Source organism: Triplophysa dalaica, chromosome 8, assembly GCF_015846415.1.
Source record: "Triplophysa dalaica isolate WHDGS20190420 chromosome 8, ASM1584641v1, whole genome shotgun sequence".
In the NCBI taxonomy this organism is placed as follows: domain Eukaryota; kingdom Metazoa; phylum Chordata; class Actinopteri; order Cypriniformes; family Nemacheilidae; genus Triplophysa; species Triplophysa dalaica.
The window spans coordinates 3,722,817-3,743,404 of record NC_079549.1 but is presented as its reverse complement, the minus strand read 5'-3'; the positions used below and the strand labels follow the sequence as shown (position 1 = coordinate 3,743,404).

General features: G+C 40.0%; 1 protein-coding gene across 2 annotated transcripts in view; it reads left to right on the top strand.

The window, feature by feature from the left end:
- Positions 1-20,588, top strand: part of nrp2b (neuropilin 2b) — a 73,066-nt gene that overhangs the window by 3,517 nt on the left and 48,961 nt on the right. For both annotated transcript variants that reach the window (XM_056755015.1, XM_056755016.1), the window contains exons 2-3: positions 3,445-3,619; positions 14,773-14,954. In XM_056755015.1, the coding sequence (XP_056610993.1) occupies positions 3,445-3,619; positions 14,773-14,954 (357 nt within the window). The remainder of the gene's footprint in view (positions 1-3,444; positions 3,620-14,772; positions 14,955-20,588) is intronic.

The following is a 20,588-nucleotide window of genomic DNA, read 5'->3' as shown; positions in this document are numbered from 1 at the left end:
AGAATTCTCGGCGCTGAGGGTTTGATACCAACACCACAGCGTTGACCAAGGGCGATGCATTCCAAGTCTGCTGAGTAATCGTTAAAGATGTCGGTGCCCTGTTTTAAACAAGCCACGTCTTCACGGTTCTGGTGAGGTGTATTGGTAAAAAAGCATTGGCTCAATTCATCTCCATCACAGACCATCGCAGTTGAGCGGAAACAAATGAGCGACAGGCCAATTAGACCACATATGTTTTTGCAATTTGTAATCAACTTGAATGGCATAAATAGACGGAATCACCACTAACAACGGCCATTATGTAAATCGTTGCAGTTTGTTGTCATGTCTGCTCTGTGTGTTGCACAGTTTTTCCCTTTACCGTCTCGTGTAATGGGAAGTATTAGCACTCTCTCAGCAGAAAATGGGCCTGTAAATCAGCTCAAAGAAGGTCAGGTATTTGTATTCGCGCCAGCGAAGGCACAGGCACTCGTTCACTCACTCTTGTACGGCAGGCGCTGGAAAAGTGCTGAAACAGTGCTATCAGGATGAATTTCAAAACAAGCAAGAATCCCATAAATAATGCAGCACCGTTCTCATTCCCCCACCCACCTGCTCAACAACGTTTACAGTTACTTATAGTCCTGAAGCGAGGGGGCCGGCAGCGGGCCTGCCCACCGGCAGCATCCTCAATCTAGAAGGAAGTGAGGCGGGGAGACGTCTAGGATCTGAGGAGCAAAGAGGCGCTGGGTTGCACGAGTTGACAAAGTGCCGACACCCGGAAGCTCTGACAGAATGAGATGCGTGGCTGTTGTTGTGTGTACTCGGCAGCAAGGAAAGCTGACATGGGCTGTGTGGAATAGTGAGCATTTGTGAGCCGAGTCCTGGGCTAATGGAGGATGGGAGACTGTATTGACTCGGGCGACAATCAAAGCTATTGATTGCTTCGTCAAGATTTGATTTTGTCAATCGAAGGAGTTCTGTTTGTGAAAGTGGATTCAGTTTTTATTGAGCAGTGGGATGTTGTGTCGTAGCAAAGAGAGAGAAAGCACAATCCTGCGCCACGAGTTCGATTTAAGACCGTTTATCATTCTTTAATCTCCCCAGGCCGATATAAAAAGTTCACAGGAAAACGCTTTTTGTGAAATCTTGCTTTATGCTGTCAACAGCACGGCTCAACAATGAGGATTTATGTGTACCTGCCCTGCCAAGATTGTAGCTTCAACACAAATGATACATAGAAGGTTACGATACGCTGATAAATCAACAGATTTTGTCAAATAAAAATGTATAAAATCAGAAAACCGTTTTCAAGGTTTAAAAACACATCTTATTAATGAATGTAAGGTCATTGGACAATTTGTTGAGCACATTTTGTAAGCAGAAAAAACTTTTTGTTTCCCAACTCTCAGTGGATGTAACTTTCATCTATATTTGCTGCATAGCAAATCACCTACAAGAATAGCAAACACACACACACACACACACACGGTTGTGTTGTACTGCTGTGATAGCATGTGGCAGAGACTGTAGATGGATAGACTCCTTTAGGAGCACAGACACAATAATTCATGAGGCCACCTCACACAGCAACACAACACTACTGCAGTCTCTCGCTGTCTCTCTCTCTCTCTCTCTCTCTCTCTCTCTCTCTTTCTATATCTCTCTCTCTAATTCCCTCTCTCTAATTCCCTCCCTCGCTCTCTCCATCTCTATATCTCTCTCTCTATCTCTCTTTCGCTCTATCTCTCTGTCTCTCTCTCTCTCTCTCTCTCTCTCTCTGTCTCTCTCTATCTCTCTATATATCTCTCTCTCTCCCTCGCTCTCTCTTACTCTCTCTCTCTCTCTCTCTCTATCGCTCTCACTCTGTCTCTCTCGCCCTATCTCTCTTTCTCTCTCTCTCTCTCTCTCTCTCTCTCTCTCTCTCTCTCTCTCTCTCTCTCTCTCTTTCTCTCTCGGAAACAGATCTCTGTACTGACATACACAAAGCTTAGAGAAGAACACCTTCTAATGAGACCCATCAGCCCGTCGACCCTCTCGCTGCACCACACACAAACACTGAGCCGACCCAAACCATACGAGAGGGCGTGATTGTTCGGTTTCAGTCTGTTTTAGTGTTTTATAGTGACATGAAAACAGCCCACGGCGAACCCTTTGAATTGAACGAGATTTGTCATTTGATGTGGGATTGCGTTCGTTTTCCATGTTTAATGGTACTTGAAAACATGGTTTGTTATTATTTCCTGAAGTGGATTTTGTTTCCTATTTCTGGCTGCATAGAAGCGGAGGGCAGCTGGGTTTTAAATCCAATATAGCGCTGTACACACCTGCTGTCATAATAGGTTTGCAAATGTCACCGCTTGAAATTCTGTTGCACTTCAGGCACCTTGTACCTCTCCCCTCTTTAATATTTGACAATGAATCATGTTAGAGCAGAGTTGCGTGTGGCTTCAAATGCAGCGCGCATTTGAATGCGGCGTGGACACGAAGGTGTAAAAGGGCGCACCCGCCTTGTTTTTCCACCGGTGAGAAAGAGCGAACGAGCGAGTGTGCAATACGGATGAGTTGTAATTGTTCACAGAAAGCACCGTGGAAACCAGGCACAGACCTCAAACTGTCAATCAGAGCTTACATTTTCTCTGAACTCTTTCCCAGCGTCCCCACTGGGCCACTACGTGTGACGCTGGATCATCAACTCTGTGCATGACGGTTGCGGTGCATTTGTTGTGAATCTCAAGTAACGCCGGCACCGGTGATGGCACACGTTGGCATTGTGAGTTTACAGTAACCACAGAAGTTAGAACAAGTCGATTTCTTCGATGAATGTGAAATGCACTGTAGTCGGTGCTATAGGCCGTGTAATCTTTCAACGTCTCCCCACTTTAAACATTCATACGCCGCCTCTCCTTGAACATGTGTGCTCAGTGTGCGATGACATCATAGCACTCTAGCAGAGGTTAAACAGCTGTGCCTTAATACTACGACGAGAGCAATAATTAATGAAAGCAATATCAATTATTTGAGCTGTGGGAGCTGAGGGCTTGTTCTGGAAGAGAACGGTAAACACAGGCAGGGGAGAGAGAAGAGAGCACTATCTGTTTGCTTTTCTCTGCACAGAAAGAAATCTTTGTGGCTGAACACTGGACTCCTCACAGCAGTGGGCTGACCCTTCACCTCATGCGGACACACTTCCTGTCAGAGAATAGTTTGACTCGTGTGATAGAGCGATTGTTGTGAAGACAGGCAAATAGTGTTGAAGATTGTGTCCTAATGTTAGCAGATTGCTTGTCAATGATACAGTTATAAAGAGATGCTGCTGGTAACAATGTACTTCGTCTCTGATAGGCCAGTTTTGATTTATAACAAAACAATCATTTCATGTGTATTGAATGAATCACTATGTATTGAAACATTCGAGTGAATCACAAATGTCGTTTCTCACCCTTTCACGTCGTGTTTCCACAGAGCCATGTGGTGGGCACTTGGATGCCAGTGACGCCGGGTACATAACCTCACCCGGTTACCCTCTGGAGTACCCACCCCTTCAGATCTGCAGATGGGTCATCACAGTGCCCGAATCGTCCCAACGAATCGTCCTAAACTTCAATCCTCATTTTGAACTGGAGAAACTCGACTGCAGGTTAGTAATGAATCTAATAGGAAATCTTAAGCGTGGCGGATGTGCACATAAACTATGAACTATATGTTCACAAGGTGAAAACGCAAACAAGAATATTTGCTGTGTCAGTACATTCAATATATCAAAGGTGAGTTATATTTCCCCATGACACCGTTTTGGGTGTCTTTCCTTTTTGCTGCGGGAACTCAAAGCAAATGGAAAAGGAAGAAGAAAGGCAAATTATTCTCTCTAATAAGGCTGTGACTCATATACCCAGGGCAACAAGGCAATTATGTCCCTTTTTCTTTTTTAATGAATATTTTGTATTAATTCCGCTGCTTAGCATCGTCCTTAAGTGTAATGCTTTTATTCCTGAAATGATGAAAGGTGACTTGGAAAACACTGCCGACATTTCCAGTCTCTCGCCTGCTGATTGTTGGGAGTCTTCCCATAATGCCTTGCTGAGTCTGGCTCTAGAGTCAAAATTACAAACACAGGCTACACTTTAATTAAATATCCAATAAACAAAGCTTTGACACACATTTCTGGGAATCATGAAAATGTGCAGGCTTAAGCTCACAGCGTGCATTTCACAGACAGCTGTGCCCATTCCTCCCCCTGTTGGACATCAGCAGAAATGCATGGAACGTGGTCGAGAAATGCACGGAACGTGGCACAAGGTACATGGGAACATACAGATTGCACGAGAGGAAAGTTTTGCTTTCTCATCACAGTTTGGATGGGTTTGTTTTTGTATCCACTTTTCGCAAAATGGGACAAAGTCAGGGGGAATTAGCAATAACAGCTGAAGACTTTGACGTTCGTGAGTCATGTTTTACAAACCCTACTCGGCAGAGCCACAAAGCCTGTCACAACCTGCCACTTCACACTCTCTCACTCTTCTCTCTAAATATTGCCCTTTGTCTTTTTGGCATTTATTAACATTTTGGATCTATTAATTATACAAAGAAGTGTTTTTAAAGAGAGATTTATGGGGTGGCTTTTGACATTGCTTTGTTGATTTGGAGCATTCATTTTTCAGAAGCTCTTGTTGAAAGTCTCTTGCACTTCCAGCGAGAGCTGCGTCGGAGAGAGATCAAACGAGAGACGGGAAAGCTTGATATATGTTCCATTTCAACATTTTGCTTCCTCTTCAGTGGAATATGCACGGGATGGGACTGTTGTTATTTTTGTCTCTTCATCTTTTGCTCTTTTTCTGTTTGACTGACGGAAGATGCTGAACATCCTATTACATCACACATCCTATTGCGTGCACTTGCAATTGTTAACAGAACTCCATTTAGAATCAGATACGTTGCTAGATTTGGACAGGACAGAAGTAGACAGTTATTTTTGTTAACACTACCAGATCCGAGACTAAAAACACAACCTCTTTGTGTCACCGTACCACCTGCTGCATAGCTGAAAATCAACAAACTTTAGCTAAAGAGAGTATGGTCAAAAAAAGTGGTACAACAAGTCACTGCCTCGTTTTGGGTGGTTGCCAAGGTGTCGCTATGCATTTGCCAAGTTGTTCTAGACGGTCAAATGAGCCAACCCCTAAATGTCAGTGACCTTCTGGTGTACACATGGAGCGCTGCTTCCATCTTCTAAGTCACTCCATGGGTTTTTTAGAAAATGGTTGCATACTCTCCACTAAATTTGAGGTATGATTCACTTCTGTAGCCTCAACCGTGTGGGAGGAGTTACAAGTCAACATTCAATACTTAAGACTTCAAATGCTTGATGCTTCACAGCAAAATCGTCAGTGTTAAAGAATGTCAAATGAACACTCACTGTGTATATATAATCCATATTTAAAGTGTGTATTATATATACACCGTTAGTGTTAATTTGACCTTTTTAACACTGGCGATTTTGCTGTGTTGCCTTGAGCTCACATGATAAGAAAGACTTTGTATGGTCCCTGTTTCACCCTCGCAGTGGAAGAGAAAAGAAGCTGATCATAGCTGCCTGCCGTTTCAGTTGTTTGGGGGTGAGAGCAGAATTGCATTTAAATTGAGCTGTAAACTCTTGCCAAGTATGCTGATAAGGGTGACTTCGGCAAAATGAGCTCAGCCGATTGCCTCCTTGAACCTGTGCGTCCACTTGATATCTCTCTCTTTCTGAAGTTCTGTGACCATTTCAGACACACAGTAGTTATTTACAGCCTATGATTTCACTCTTGGTAAAGTCTACTGTTACAGTCTGATCTGTGAGCCTTACGAACATATTAATTATATGTCACTCTGTACTGTACAACACCGATTACAATTAAAACTTCTCTTCTTTATTGTTTCTTTAAGCCCTCTGGCTTGTTCCCTGCTGGTTTACTAGTGATTATTGTTTTTGTCCCTCGGCCAGGCAGGCAAATTTAGGAGTATCGAGTTATTTCGCTACCCAACACAATCCTAATTTGTTAATGTACAGTAAACATTAGTCTTTACTCAACAAGTCGTAAAATGATCTATCCAGACCATTAGCACAAACAAACACAGCAGTGTGGAGTTGTGTTTTTCCCATTAGCTTCATCAAAGAAAACACTTCTCGAGAAGACAGATGCCATGTTGAAGAGGTGTTAAAAGAAAGTCTCTGAGGTGGACAGATCGTGTAGCTGTGTTGCTCGGACTCACGACAGATATAAAGAGACACAGAGGATGTTACATAGGGTGCATTTTGCTTATGCATACAGTATGTTGCATAAGACTGCTTGTTAAAGATCTATTTCCTTATCCTTACAGAAATTAACCATTGTTTTATTATGGCAAACTAGGGTATTTATGGTAATCCAAAGTAACCTCGACGATAATTTCTCACTAGCCATGATGTTAGTAGCGAACCTATGATAATGCAAATGGTAATCAACCCACATCAAGGTTAGTACACTAAAAATACTATACTATACTACTGTATATAATAAAACCATGGTTCATTTTCCTAATAGTAACAAGCTGAGAGGTTACAATCTGTCTAATCTTCATATTTAGTTGAATGTCAATGAATTAAGGATTTGTATGCAATCAAATAGCATCTAATATCCTCCAATAAGTTCCTCTCAAAAGTATTTATTAACAACGTTAACAGAAAAGAGATGTTAAACGGTTTTATTTTTAAGTGATTTCAGTGAGAAATGACATCACTATCATTAAGTTACCTTGTTGGAGCTTAAAGGGACATTTCACTACCAAATCAAAATTTCCCATGTTTTACTCTCCCTCAAGGTTTTCTAACTGAATATGTTTTTCTTCTGGAAGAATAATCCAGTCAGAGTTATAATTCCACGTATCATTTTGCGTCCTAGCGGTAGAATGGGATTGAATGGGTGTTGATTTTTTGAAGCTCCAAAAAGGGCAAGCATCGATTAAAGAACTGCTCGACAAGGCTTTCAAAGATACAGGAACTATTGGACATCATATACTGCACATTATTTATTATTAAGTCCACATCCGAACATTCTAAAAATTCTGGTCAACCAGTTTTGCTTATGAACATCATGGTTATGCCACCAAACTGGCATAAAGCAGTTTATTGGCATGAACGCTGTAGTGTAATGCTAGCCTATGCTAGTCGTATATGGAATAAATAAGTTTCATAACACTGTGTTTATCTACTTGCTGTTCTTATTGAGATTGTGAACAGCATGCTTTGGCCCTGTAAAGATTATGTTTTAGACACTTTAAGAAGATTTTTATTTGTTCTCTGGCGATCCTGAGGGGAGCTCTGTATCTTTCTACTGGACACAAACTGGCTCCATCGACAGCCTAAGCTCCATACTTAATTTATTTAACCTGAAGCAGTTTTTCTGTCAGATATGATTATGCAGCTCAGGGAAACCATCCAGGATACCTTCCAGTCCTGACTCTGACTGACATACTATGTTTATGTACACTCATGCCAAAAATCGGGCTGGACCTCTGGGTTTCTCCTTTAACCTTGTGAAGTTTAGTCTGCCTCTTTGACACCACACCCATGTTCTCTGACATTGTCACTCTTCCTTTTTTAATTCCCACTTTTTCCCTTGCCGTCTTTAAGACCAGCTAAGATTAGCATATGAAATCCAATAAAAGTGAATAGAGCCTGGAGCTTTCTGTTTTTCTGTTTTATGGTGACCAGGTATACTGGCCTTTCTTTCCTTTTGTTTCCTTCTCTCTCTCCTTTTCTGACCCTCTCTTACTTTCACGTCCCTTGGCCTCATTCATTCGGTCTGATTAAAATGAGTCATCTCCCAAGGCACGGCCCATTCTCAACATTGCTTTATTCCACATTCCACCTCAGTCAGCCCTCTCTCCCATCAGACAGATGAAGTAAACAGTGTTGATAGTCCAGCCACACTGCTGCAGCAAACGCTTCCTCGACAGCATTTACAATGCTCTGCAGAGACCAAACTGTAGATAGTGCTGAATGTCAGGCAGGAAAGCATAGAGGCATTGGTTTTGAAGTAAATGCCAAGTGAGCTTAATTTTACAGAATTTATATAGATTTCTCATGTATTTTTTTTAAATACGGTAAAAATACGGTAAAAAACGAAAGTTACAAAAGAAAACATGCCTATGTTAAAGAAAAACAGGGAAACATCAAATTTTTCAGAAGATGGAAACATACATTTTACGGTTTATTTCTGGCGCCCAAGCTGCCTAAGATTTTTTTTACAGTTTATTTTTTTAAATACAGCCTGAAGACTCAAAATTTACAAGTAAAATGCGGTAACAACATCATTTTACAGGATTTTTGTATGGTTTATTTCTTGTGGCCCAGCTGGCAATTTTTTTATTTTTGACAGCTCTCTACATAGGCAGCATCCTTATTGACATAAAATCTGATAGGTGACTGATTTGAGACTAACTACATAAGCAACATACAAATCGTGAATCTCACACAAAACTCGCACACGCCTGGCCCAAATTTAACTTCAGTTCTTTGTTAGATTATTTTGTTTTATATTTTATTCATATTTTATTGTATATTAATTATGTAAAAAGTAAACTACTCAACAGTAATCAACTTATTGCAGAGGTCTACAAGAAAGTTAGTTTTGGGACACATTACGTTTGTTTATGTTGTTGCAGCTGAAACTGTTTGGATTTCAAAAGAATTTGGTATCAGCATGTTGCTAAGCTAAGTTTACATGAAACGTTTTACTTTTATGTAGTGCACTATGAAAGGTACAGACGTTTATTCTATCCCGTGATGCACTGAGATAGCAAGTGTACACTTAATGCTACACTTAAAAAAAAACAGAAAAAAAAGCAATTTTTACTGTAGGGCGACAAAAACACCTTAAAATGATATTGAAATAGATTGAAATAAATTTTACATGTTTCTTTAATTTTACACCTGACATGTATTTTTCTTTAATTTCCGACACAACAGTTGAGAAATGATCATAGAAGGCAGGGTCAGTCTGTACCTAAAAAAATCCTAATTTTGGAAGAGTTTGGAGAGCACCTCAAAATGCAGTCTACATAGGCCGTGCACTAGTTTTTGGAACATAGCCATTAGTTCACAAAAGCGCACAGGATGAGTAGGAAAAAGACAGAAGGCACAAGATATATTCTTCTGGTGCCAGAAAAAGTGATGGAATCCAGAGTGGCCCATTGCACTCTGCCACGGCAGGTAGATGACAAGGACCAGATGCAATTCAAGAGAAGTTGATGTATTAGAGTTTACAGGCAACAGCTCAGAGCGTTCTGCACTCTCTGCTCTCGCTCCGGTGCGAGCGCTGTCACACCGACCGCATTCTGATTCAACGGATCCCTGGCACAGCATCAAATGTGTCCCGCTCCTAAAAGTTATAAATAGATTATTGTGGAATAAATGTAATAAGCTTGGTTTTATTTATCATGATATATCTGTAATGCAATCAGCAAAGCCGCTCTCTTGAATGACATGGATATAGAAACCAGGCAGAGCATGTTAAAGACGCGGTTCTCTCTCTTTTTTTTGCTAGTCTCTCTCTCTTTCGTCTTTATCTTTTTTCTCCATCCATGCTCTTAACACTCATTTCTCCTCCCTCAGGCACAGCATTTGAATTTTTGATATTATCTAATCATCAGATTAATACACACACACACACACATAAAATGCATATTCACTTATACTCCTTTCCGGGCGATTTTCACTAGAACAATATCCTCCCTGAGGTTTTCACAATGTGCAATCCACATTTTACATTTTTAAATTGAGGTTAGAGATTACTTAGAGATTATTTGACCTGCAGTGTATTACATTTTTAAATACATTAGATATCAGATGGTGACATAACAGTACAAAACATTTGTGCAATTCAGTCACCTTTAAAATGAAAAAATCTTGTTTTTCATCCTACTGATAGATCTGAGGTCAATATTGGTGGTTTACATTCCATTCAAAGTCTGGATTTAAGATTTTTGTGTGCGTTTTTAATGCATAATTTTCCATAGTCAGATAAGTGAATTGTCACATCCACAACCGTCCATATTGCGCACATAAGGGCACATGAAAATAAAAAAATAGTAACTATTTTATGTTCTTTAGAGCCACCCTTCTTCATTTGTTGGTATTGCTTTTAGTTTGTGAATTTTAATTCAAAGAAATCCTTCAAAGTATGTTGTCTCTCAAAAGCATGCGTCCTTTTTGTCACATCCATAACTCATCTATACACAGATTTTTGTTTGTTTGGACACAATTATCGGGGGTTTGGGAAATAGAATCACACGGTTCAATAAATTGGTAATAAATACATTCCATGAAATTTCTTTTTTTTTACTTTTTCAAGTTTTGACTGAAAATGTTGCATCCGTAACCCTGGAATTGCAAAGACAAAGCACAGTTAGTTCATGGTGTATACTGTTCTGCTCTGTTTTGCTCTCTCTCTCTTCTTCCTTAAGCCTTATTAGTCAACTAGTCATTCAGGTATTACCATCACTGGTGCTCTGGTTCTGTCATCTGTAAACGTGGAGATCCGAACTGACTGACGATAGCCCGGGAGCATTTTTAGCCGCTCCACTCCGGTCACACGCTGAGCTGCGATCACAGACCCTATGGCACCCCACCGTTTCCAGCTGGGGGGTAGAGACATCTCCCTTTGTTCCCGCGGTAACCTCACTGGGCACGGCAGTGATGCCACGCTAGCCCTGGCTCGAGCGGCTATTTTACACAGCAGTTTCTCGCTCTGTTTCTCGGGTAGGTCTTTATCCATGATAGATTTGACAAATGAACACATCTGACCTCACAGCTAGATTTCCTCCCGAGCGAGGCGAACTGTAGAGGATGATATCATTGCTCTGTTGCTCTCCCCGGGGGTTCTTCTGATCAATGCCCGTTTTCCGCTTGTAATGAAGAATCAATGGATGGTGTGAAGGTGGACTGGACTCAGGGGGTCAGCCAGGTCTTCAACACATATCACATTCTTCTCAGAGTACGGGCGTATCGGTTGACCATTACAGGTCTTCTGGGCTGACAGGGCAGGAGTCTGTATTTGGTGAATTCGGTCTGTAACAAAATACTTCAGATCTTTATCAGATTTGATAAATGACACACTGTACTTTTGTAATTCGCATTTTGAAGGCAATAACAACCCTGTCTGTTTGCTCTTTGCCATTTTACGGCCGAACAAATGGGCGATCCGAGCCTGGTCTGGGAATTCTCTCAAACAAGCAGTTAATATTTTAGAGCCACTTTAAGTAGTTTAATTCTTCCGCTGGGTAAGATTGCGGTTTTTATGCAAAACCAGTGATTATTTACTTTTGCTCAGAGGGTGAGAATCCCCGATGTGAGTCTGCAGATGTTTATTTCTAGACTTACGTAAGTTCTTGGATATTTGCCAGAGTATCTGTGTTGTCGAGTTAGCTAAAGATCGAGAGTGTGATTTAGTGTTGAAACAAATCAAAGTTTATGGGGTGCCTGGTAAGACCGTGACATTAACAGCAGGGTCAGAAACGAACAGGGCTCAAGGCAAAAATCCCCACATATTTTGTAGGCTTTGTGATATTAAAAGAAAAACATCTCAAATAAAAAAATGCCCTCGGCTGTAAATTGCAAAGAATTAATAAGCAAACTAATCAGACAAACCGGTAGCCCAACCATGTTGTTTTGTTGGGCGTATATACATTGATTTACAGTATGTTGCTGTGAAAGTCTTGTTTTACCCCGTGTCTAAAGAACACGTGAACTATCAGATGCCGGAATCTGTGGAGAATCTTTGACAGATATTTGCAGGTGTGAAAAGCATCATAAAACAATGCATGGAAGATAATTAACATCCGGCTTTGTGGAGGAGGGGAACATTTGCATATAGTTAAACTACCTCGGTCAAGTGAAGCAAACACACACTCAGAGTGCCAAAGCCTATGTTTATCCTAATTGGTTGTGCCAAGAAAAAGTGACTAATAGAACGGAAACAATAAAAAAAAGAAGGAAATCAGTAATTTACCAAAATTTGGAGTTTACGTACGTGTCTGAACAATCCCAGCATTCTCACCCTGAACACATTCACCATGGTAAAACTATTCAGTCATAAGATCCATGAAAATCTAATTGCTTTTGCATCCGCAGTAAAGACAAGCCAGTGTTTGTGTTGCTTTTTGTTGCCCATGTGACTGTTATGGCCCCACACAGCATGTGTTCTCAGTGATAGGTGAATGAGGTTTCTATAGCAGCGTTTATATCTTGGTTAATTGGAGATGGTGATGAATCAGCCTCTTTAACAGGCTCAGACGGAGAGAAAGACAGAAACTCAAATGAAACGTAAATGAAAAACACCTGAAAGTTTAAACTTCTATGAAAGAGAACAGTGTGTATGTGTTGGGATGTGTGAACAACGTCTGTTTTTACTGTATCCATCTCTGCAAATCCAATGTTTATTTGTGTCTGCATGCGCATGTTTGGAAAACATTTTTACTTGAATGACTTGCAATTATTCTAGATATTTTTGGCAATATCTAAAACACAGTGTTGGTGTTTGGGGTGTTGAAGGCAACTGCCCTTGTCTGAGACAGTGAAATGATATCTCTCTCACTGTCTGTCATGTTTTCATCTTTATCACAGAGTTTACTGTCATGTTGAGGGAAGAGAATGACAGACGGTGTGAGATCAGGTGATGTGTGTATAAATGTTTGATTTGACAGTGCTTGGTCCCACAGATATCCTTCACTCTTTTACTTAGATAGTCAACTGTCCAGCTCTTTTTCACAAAAGTGTACATCCTGTTAATGAATCGGGATGTGTACATGCTCTACATACCTGTGTCTTGATAGTATAATACATACAGCCTAAGGAACTTAACCATTTTAAAGTTAGAAAAAACACTGTTTACCTCTAAAAAGGAACTACCGGCGTCTGTACAATGTTAAAATGACAGAAAGTGTACAAACTATAATCCAGCCCAAGGGCAAAAGTAATGCAATATTTTAAGGTCAGCAGCCATGAAATAAATGTGTTCCTCGGAGACCTTCACTCTGTGTAAACCAACTGGAAGTAAACATCACAAATGAGATCGCTTTAATATAGCAAATGTTTCTACTAGACATTGTTGAGACTAAATATTTTGCATTGTGTAATATTTGTTTAAAGGGATAGTTCATCCAAAAAGGAAAATTCTGTCATCATTTACTCACCCTCAAATTGGATACATTTCTTTGTTCTGATTAACACAAAGGAAGATATTTGGAAGAATGTTAGCAACTGACATTTCTGGGACATCATTGACTACCGCTTTAGAAAACAATATTGTAATATTATATTTGTTTGTTATGTTGAGCACAAATTAAGATATTTTGAGGAATTTCGGAAACCAAAAAGTTCTGGGGCACTTTTGACTACCATTGAATTTTTTTCTATCAATGATGTCGCAGAAATGTCAGTTGCTAACACTCTTCCAAATGTCGTTCTTTGTGTTTAACAGAAGAAAGAAATGTATACTGGTTTTGAACAAATGGAGAGTGAGTTTTCAGTTTTGGGTGAACTGTTCCTTTAATTTAGAGTTACATAATAACAAGAGTTATTATACATAATTTAGAGTTTTAGTTCTCAAAAATGTTTTAGCTTTCTCTGCAAATTAAACATCTTCTTTCTGAGAAAGACACTCAAATCTGACTTTTATGAAATAACTAAATTATCCGTCCTACCCACATTCATCTCATACAAAAAGCCATGTACTTTACATGTACTGTACGTCATCATTTTACTGCATTTGTTTCTGGTTAGGAAGAAACAAGTAGATTTTGCTCATTTATAAAGAAACTCCAATCCATGAAAGAATTTTTTTTCGCTGGGACTACATTACGCTCAATGAATATATCAGAGCAGACAGAACATCGTCTCTCCAACTCGAGGCTCATTGATTTCTTTGTCTGCGTGTTTGTCTGGTAAGCTGCAGCAGTGTTTGAGACCATGATCCTCCAGTGCTGTCGGTTACAGACGCTGAGAGTCCATAGGCTTGTTGAATGGGAGGTTAAATGAGGCACAGCATGCTGCGTGGAGTCACGCTTTGGTGTCAAGCACGATTCTACGAGTACAGCTTCATAAAACTCAGCCTTATTAACACGACAGCATTGTGCTAAGTAGCAGCGCTTTTTACATCTCTGTGCTTGCCAGCTGGACCCGGGTTTCCTTGGCTTTCATAAAGAAACTCGCATATTCAAAAGGGATGAGATAATGCACCTCTCTTTGTATTTCTCATTGTCTCTTTGAATGAAAGCGTTTTGGAGTTTTTAATTACTTTTCATTAAGGTCAACGTTTTAAAGTATTTAAGGGAAAATCATCTATTTTGTACAACCAAGCAGAACGTGTGAGGTGTGTATAACTGACCTGGTTTTCTTGCTTAATTGAGATCAAACATCCCATTGTGTATTAATCGTCTCTAGGCGGTTCATAACCTGAGAGTTAACAGGAAGGAAATCTGTATATCTTCCGTATATACTTCAAACTAAACTTCAGACTAAACTTCCAGGCAAGGCTTTGTCCTGCCAACAAAGTAAGATTTCTTTTAAATGATTGTTTGGAAGCGCTTCAAAAAGTTGATGCATTTGCCTCACTTATGTGTAGTTTTCGAATAGTTTACTTATCTCAGTTTTATTTTATAGTTTATATGTCACATAATAAAATTTAACGGTTCGTATTTCCAGCACACATCATTTCCATTCACAGCACACGGAGCACATCTGACTAAACATCTCTCTGTTTGGTCTTCTCATAGGTACGATTTCATCGAGATCCGGGATGGGAACTCGGAGAGCGCTGATCTGTTGGGGAGACACTGCAGCAACATCGCGCCCCCTGCTATCATCTCCTCGGGCCCTGTTTTGCACATCAAATTTGTCTCTGACTATGCCCACCAGGGGGCAGGCTTCTCGCTGCGCTATGAAATCTATAAGACAGGTAAGCGCGTGCTACCCAGCAGGATGTAATTCATCATAAACAACGTGTCAAAACCTTGCCTATCTTCCTGCGTGAGTTCAGTGTTCTCGGGGTTGTACAAACACGACGTTTAAAGCAAGGAGAGAGCCTGTAAAGATCAGAAACGTATTGTTTCCGTGTTGATGTTAACGCGTATTACACATTCTCCACTTCACACAGGAAACATGTGCCTTTATCTGCCCACCTTCAAATGTGTCAAATCCCAACTGTTTGAGAAGTGTGTTGATTGGCTTTTGTAAATCGGAGGGAAGGTCCCCGATTGGTCAACTTGGCGTCTTTGACAGCCCACCATTTTTATGGGTTGTTTGAAAGGTGTGGATTTGATTTGGAGGGAAAAGCTCTGATTGCGGAGTTTAGACGCAAGAAGAAGTGATTAACATTTATGACAACTTACAAATGGCTTTTATGGATTGGAGGGAAAGTCTGTTATTGGTTATTATTTGAACTGGAAAAGGTCATTGTGATGATCTCCATCATTGTTTTCTTCAAGATTTAAAATGAGATTTTGACAAAACAACTTTAGTGTATTCATTTTAGCCATGGTTAAAATACATAGCCCGCCATTATTTTTTCATCTTCATGTCGTTCAAAACCTATTAATGACTCTTAACACAAAATAATATATTTTGAGAAATGTCTCAGTGGTTTTTTGTTCGTACAATAGAAGTCAATGTGGGCCAGTGTGGTTTGGTTACCAACGTTCTTCAAAATGTCTCTGCAGAAGAAATCGAGGCTCCTTCGGGTTTGGAATGAAATGAAGGTGAATACACGATGTAAGATTTTTCATTTTTGGGTTAACTGTTCTTTCAATGCTTCATATAATGAAACATATTAGCAACATAAATCAAACTTGCTCAAAGCTGCTTTTCTCTACTTGACCTGTGGGTCATTTTGACATGCTCAGTCACAAATTCAGTCCAAGGCCAACGCTGGTGGGCAAAATAAACAATATGGGAAACATCCCTTGTTCGTTTTTCCACCTTCTGAAAGTATTCCGGGAATGCCTCTTTAATTAGCTCCCAATATACAGTCCCCCGAGGCAGGGGCTGGGCAGCTGGGGTTACTAACACAACACGTGTGATGCTCCTTTCTATTAGTTCGCCACACTAGTGAACTGGGATATAGAGTTAAAACAGCTGTCATGAAGTTGGGGGAAGGTTTTTTTCTGGGTGTAGGCCTGGGGAAAGTGACATTCAGTGTTTCTGTGAGACACAATAGAGAGTCTTTAATGAGTTCCACCAGGCAGATGAAAAGCAAAGCTCACTCATTAGTGTGGACAACCCAGCACTAAGAGATATCAGCGAACACTTTAGCGTGAAGAGAGCCCCCCCACCTACCTCTTCGGGGAGGAAGTGATGACATGCCATCCCACAATCCCTTGAGTGTGATCTGATAGTGTGAGAGCTCCATAGCAACCTGGCTGACATAAAGCAGAGGTACAAACCGAGACGGTGATGAAAGCTATCACGAGTTTTTTTAATCATAAACAAGCAATAATGATGAGACCCGTCGGCGTGTGGAAGCTCGCGGTTGCCATGGCATTAACAAGATCTCATTATATTCAGAGGGTGCGTGTGAAAACGTGTGGGAGTGTGTGTGTGGATGCGTGATGGTTGAAACACAAAGACAAAGAGATTTTTGGACGGTAATGAACTTGTGAAAAAATGTGTGCTTACATGTACCACCGTGATTTGGTGATATACAAGGATTTGTTTCATCATAACACCTCAAGCCATCACCCACATAACCCACATGTTCATTATTACAGACATGATCAGACACATTGATGGCCGGTGTTATATCTGTTATATACAGTATCTGTTATGTAGAGTGGTGGCCAAAAATGAAGTCAAAGCTTCACTCTTTATCTGATGTATGATGTATTAAACTTTTTCTGTGCATGTTGCGTAGTTGTGCTTGAAGTGTAAACTGACGCTCAGCATTTAAGGAATTTTAGGATGCTTGGCCAAAAATACCAGCGACACATGCAGCAATATTACTATAAGAGAGGATCGATGAAATATTAATGATTGATAAAACTGTAGTCAATATATACTTCATTTCCTATGAGCCTTTTTTTGCGAAAATGGTTTCGACTAAAAATCACCTGACAAGTTTTCAGTTTGTACCATACATCTTATAAAGCATCAAAAGCATTAAAAATTATACACGTATCCCCCCCCTGCCACCACTGTATATTACAATGTATCAGGTATTGCTATTAACTGATTTTGCTATTACAGAGCAACATTCACTTTCATCACAGTCCTACAGCTGGTGATAAGAATTCAGCTTTACACATTCTAAAATAACCAACGGTCAAATAACAGCGTCCATGACTTTAACATAGACTGTGAAAGCTGTTCTGACATTGTGTGTGTGCGCTTACCTCTTAAACACTTCTATGAAACATAATTTGAAGTCCTGGTTGCAAATGTCTCCTGGTCAATCTGCTTGTTTTATTATCCAACTTGGATCCAATATAAAAAGGCAAAACTAACGCTTCTGTTATTAGTGTTAATTAAAATAACCAGTCTGAGACCATTCGGTCCATTGTCATTTCCCTCGCCATAGTAGGGAACAAAAACTTTCTAACAAAGATTGACATTTGCTCATGCACTAATAGACCTCCATTACACTTCGATCGAGCCGCATGTTTTTAACTGATAAAGTTGAAAAGTTGACGCCATTGTTACTGTTTAATGCTCAAAGCCAAAGTTTTTGAATACACGTGCACTGAGAGACTGATACGGTTTGGGTGAGACATCTTCACACACACTCTAAGCGGGGAACCAATCACGACAGAGCATTTCGGAAGGAGTTACTTTATATAGATCGGAAGAAATCCAGTCGTTTAGTGAGAAGAGGGAAAAACATAATCAATGCCTCTAAAACAGCAAACAGTGGCTCCTTTAATTTTAAAAGGATCTATTGACTATATCTTTAGTGTTGTATAAAGACCTTACATAATGTTTTTATTACAGTAGAATGAGCTATTTCTATCTACATACACCACGGGTCCCCTTACATGGAATTCATCATGTCTTTTCAACAGTAGCCCTAAACGGACAAACCGCTCTACAGAACGTGTTTCTTAAATATGTTAACTCCTTCGGCAAATAAGCAAAAACATGACGTTATCTTAGTATTGTGTCAGCCGCTGTAGTGCTTTGAAAGGGAGGCAAGCAATTGAGTGAGCCGTTGGTTGCAATTCACCACTTCACCACTAGATGCCGCTAAATTTCACACGGTGGACCTTTAAATGTATAAAATTTGTAGTTTGTTAATGCATTTCTTAAACATGACATTATAATGTGTGGTAATTTATCAGAACCTTTGAAGCTCGTTGAAACTGAGAAATTGGAAATCTGTAGGTTTCAGTGTGAATAAATGACATGAATAAAAAGCATGGCTGCATAAATTGATGATATGAGTGACAGCGATTATACATTGGGCTGTTATTACATTTTTTGTGGAACTGAATTCATTAACTACAAAGTTATGGGAAAATTTGTTTTTATAAAAAAACAGAAAGAGAATTTTTTTTAAACGATCCAGATATTGAGTAAAAAGAAAAGAGAAAACAGAATAACATTTTGTTTTTTCAAAGAGATTGAAACAGATCCCAGAGACCCTGAATGGTGTTGTTTATTTATATTGGTGAGACTAGTGGACATGTCCTGGCGTGGTCAGAGCAGTGTTCTTTCGCATTGATAGAAATCTTGAGTAAATACACAGCCTAGAGGTGTGTCCGCCTTGTGCTGCACAGCCTGCTGGGAAAAGAACACTACATCAATTCTCCACCTCCTGCTGCAAACAAGAAATCAGTATCTCGTCGCCCTTGAGCCGCCCAACCACTACCTGTGCCACTAAGCTCTGGGACCTTGAAAGCAAAATTGCATGCTTTTTCTCTAGCTGTCTGGAGCTTTGGCCGTGACTCCTATTTTGCAAAATGAATGTGTGTGTCAGCTCATGAGGATACGCCCCAAAGCAAACATTTGTTTTCATACGGTCAAAACATCACATGTCGTTATCATGAAGTTATGGCAGTCAAGTCCAGTGACCCTACAGAGTGCCTTCCATCTGAACCTTAGTCTTAATAACCTCTTAACTTACTCAACCGTACACACATGACCCAATGATGCTGTTGCCACAGCTACAATATGAAAACTCACAGCCAATCAGATCTTTATCTGTGGAAGTCTAGAAGAGCAACAGCCAATTATACCTCAAGACTCAATTGCCCGACAGCCATAGTTCCACTCGTCTAGTAGTGAATGTGTCCCGTCTACTATCAGAGTTAAAAGCTTATGGATGGAGATAATGCCCTCTAGATATTTTGTTACGGTTGTGTGTGGACCAATCAGATCACAGCAAAAAAAAATATGTAATTGTGGTTAAAGGAGGCAAACGAGAAGTATTTCTGTCCCATTTCTTATCAAAATAATAAATATTGAATTATAAAATGTATCTTTTTAATGATCTTTTTTTAAAGTAATTTTTCTTGCAATTATCACTTTGCTATATAATACAAACACAATTGTATTGCATTCTCGTGACTTCAGTATTATTATTTTTATATTCATGTTTTATTTATGTATAGCAATTCTGTAGGAAACACTGAGGAGACAGTCAAGACATTTAAACTGTGTATAAATATAATATAAACTGTGAACAAATATAATATGAAAATCTAATTAAAATGAATTCAAATAAAAAACCAAATGTTATTTTGTGCACACAAATGTCGACACATCATAGATGCTTATGAACACTTCTGCTAAGCCAGAACTCTTCACATCATGTACATTATTACTCATGTGTGTGTTTGGTAAGAAATCATAGACATAATCATGCGAGCACACCACCCACATACGCTAAAATAATCTCTCAAATTCACTCATCCGTGGCCAACATCCCTATTCTACCCAGCAACGCTGCGTAAAAACATTCCCCATTTCCCCTCCAGACACAAACCCAGCCACGCTCGCCAATCCAGACGCCGAGTCCCTAACACGCGATTTTCCCCTGCTGGAAGAGGGGTGCGGGAGAGTTTCCCCAGTCTTCACCATACTGCTTGTTTTTACAATGTGCACAAACATGAATTAATGATGGCGTCAGGGTCACTCATGCATACTGTACACACTGTAGCCCAGTACAGTGGCCTCTCAGCAGGGGTGCGGCATACCGTCTGCCCGTCTGAGATAGCGTGAGTACGAGGGGGTCGGCGTGTGAGTCGTAAGTACAAAAAACAGGGTCAGAAATTCTTGAGGACAGACTGAGAATCTGGCCGTAATAAAACAGAACGTCACCACTGGGGGGTAAAGGGGACCTGACAGCAGATTCGAACCAGTAATGTGGGTAACATGGCACACCCAGTCTGGATGCTTTCAGACATGTTTGCGTTGTATTACTATGTAGAGGACTGAGGAAAAGCTGAACACAATGACAAAAACTGAACCGTAGGAATGAAAACACAAATTGAAATAAAAATGATTTTACTTTTCATGTAAAGTCATAATGGTCTCATATGAGACAAAATTAAAGGGATAAAATCATTTAATTATCCTTTTCTTAGACCTGTAAGACTTTTTT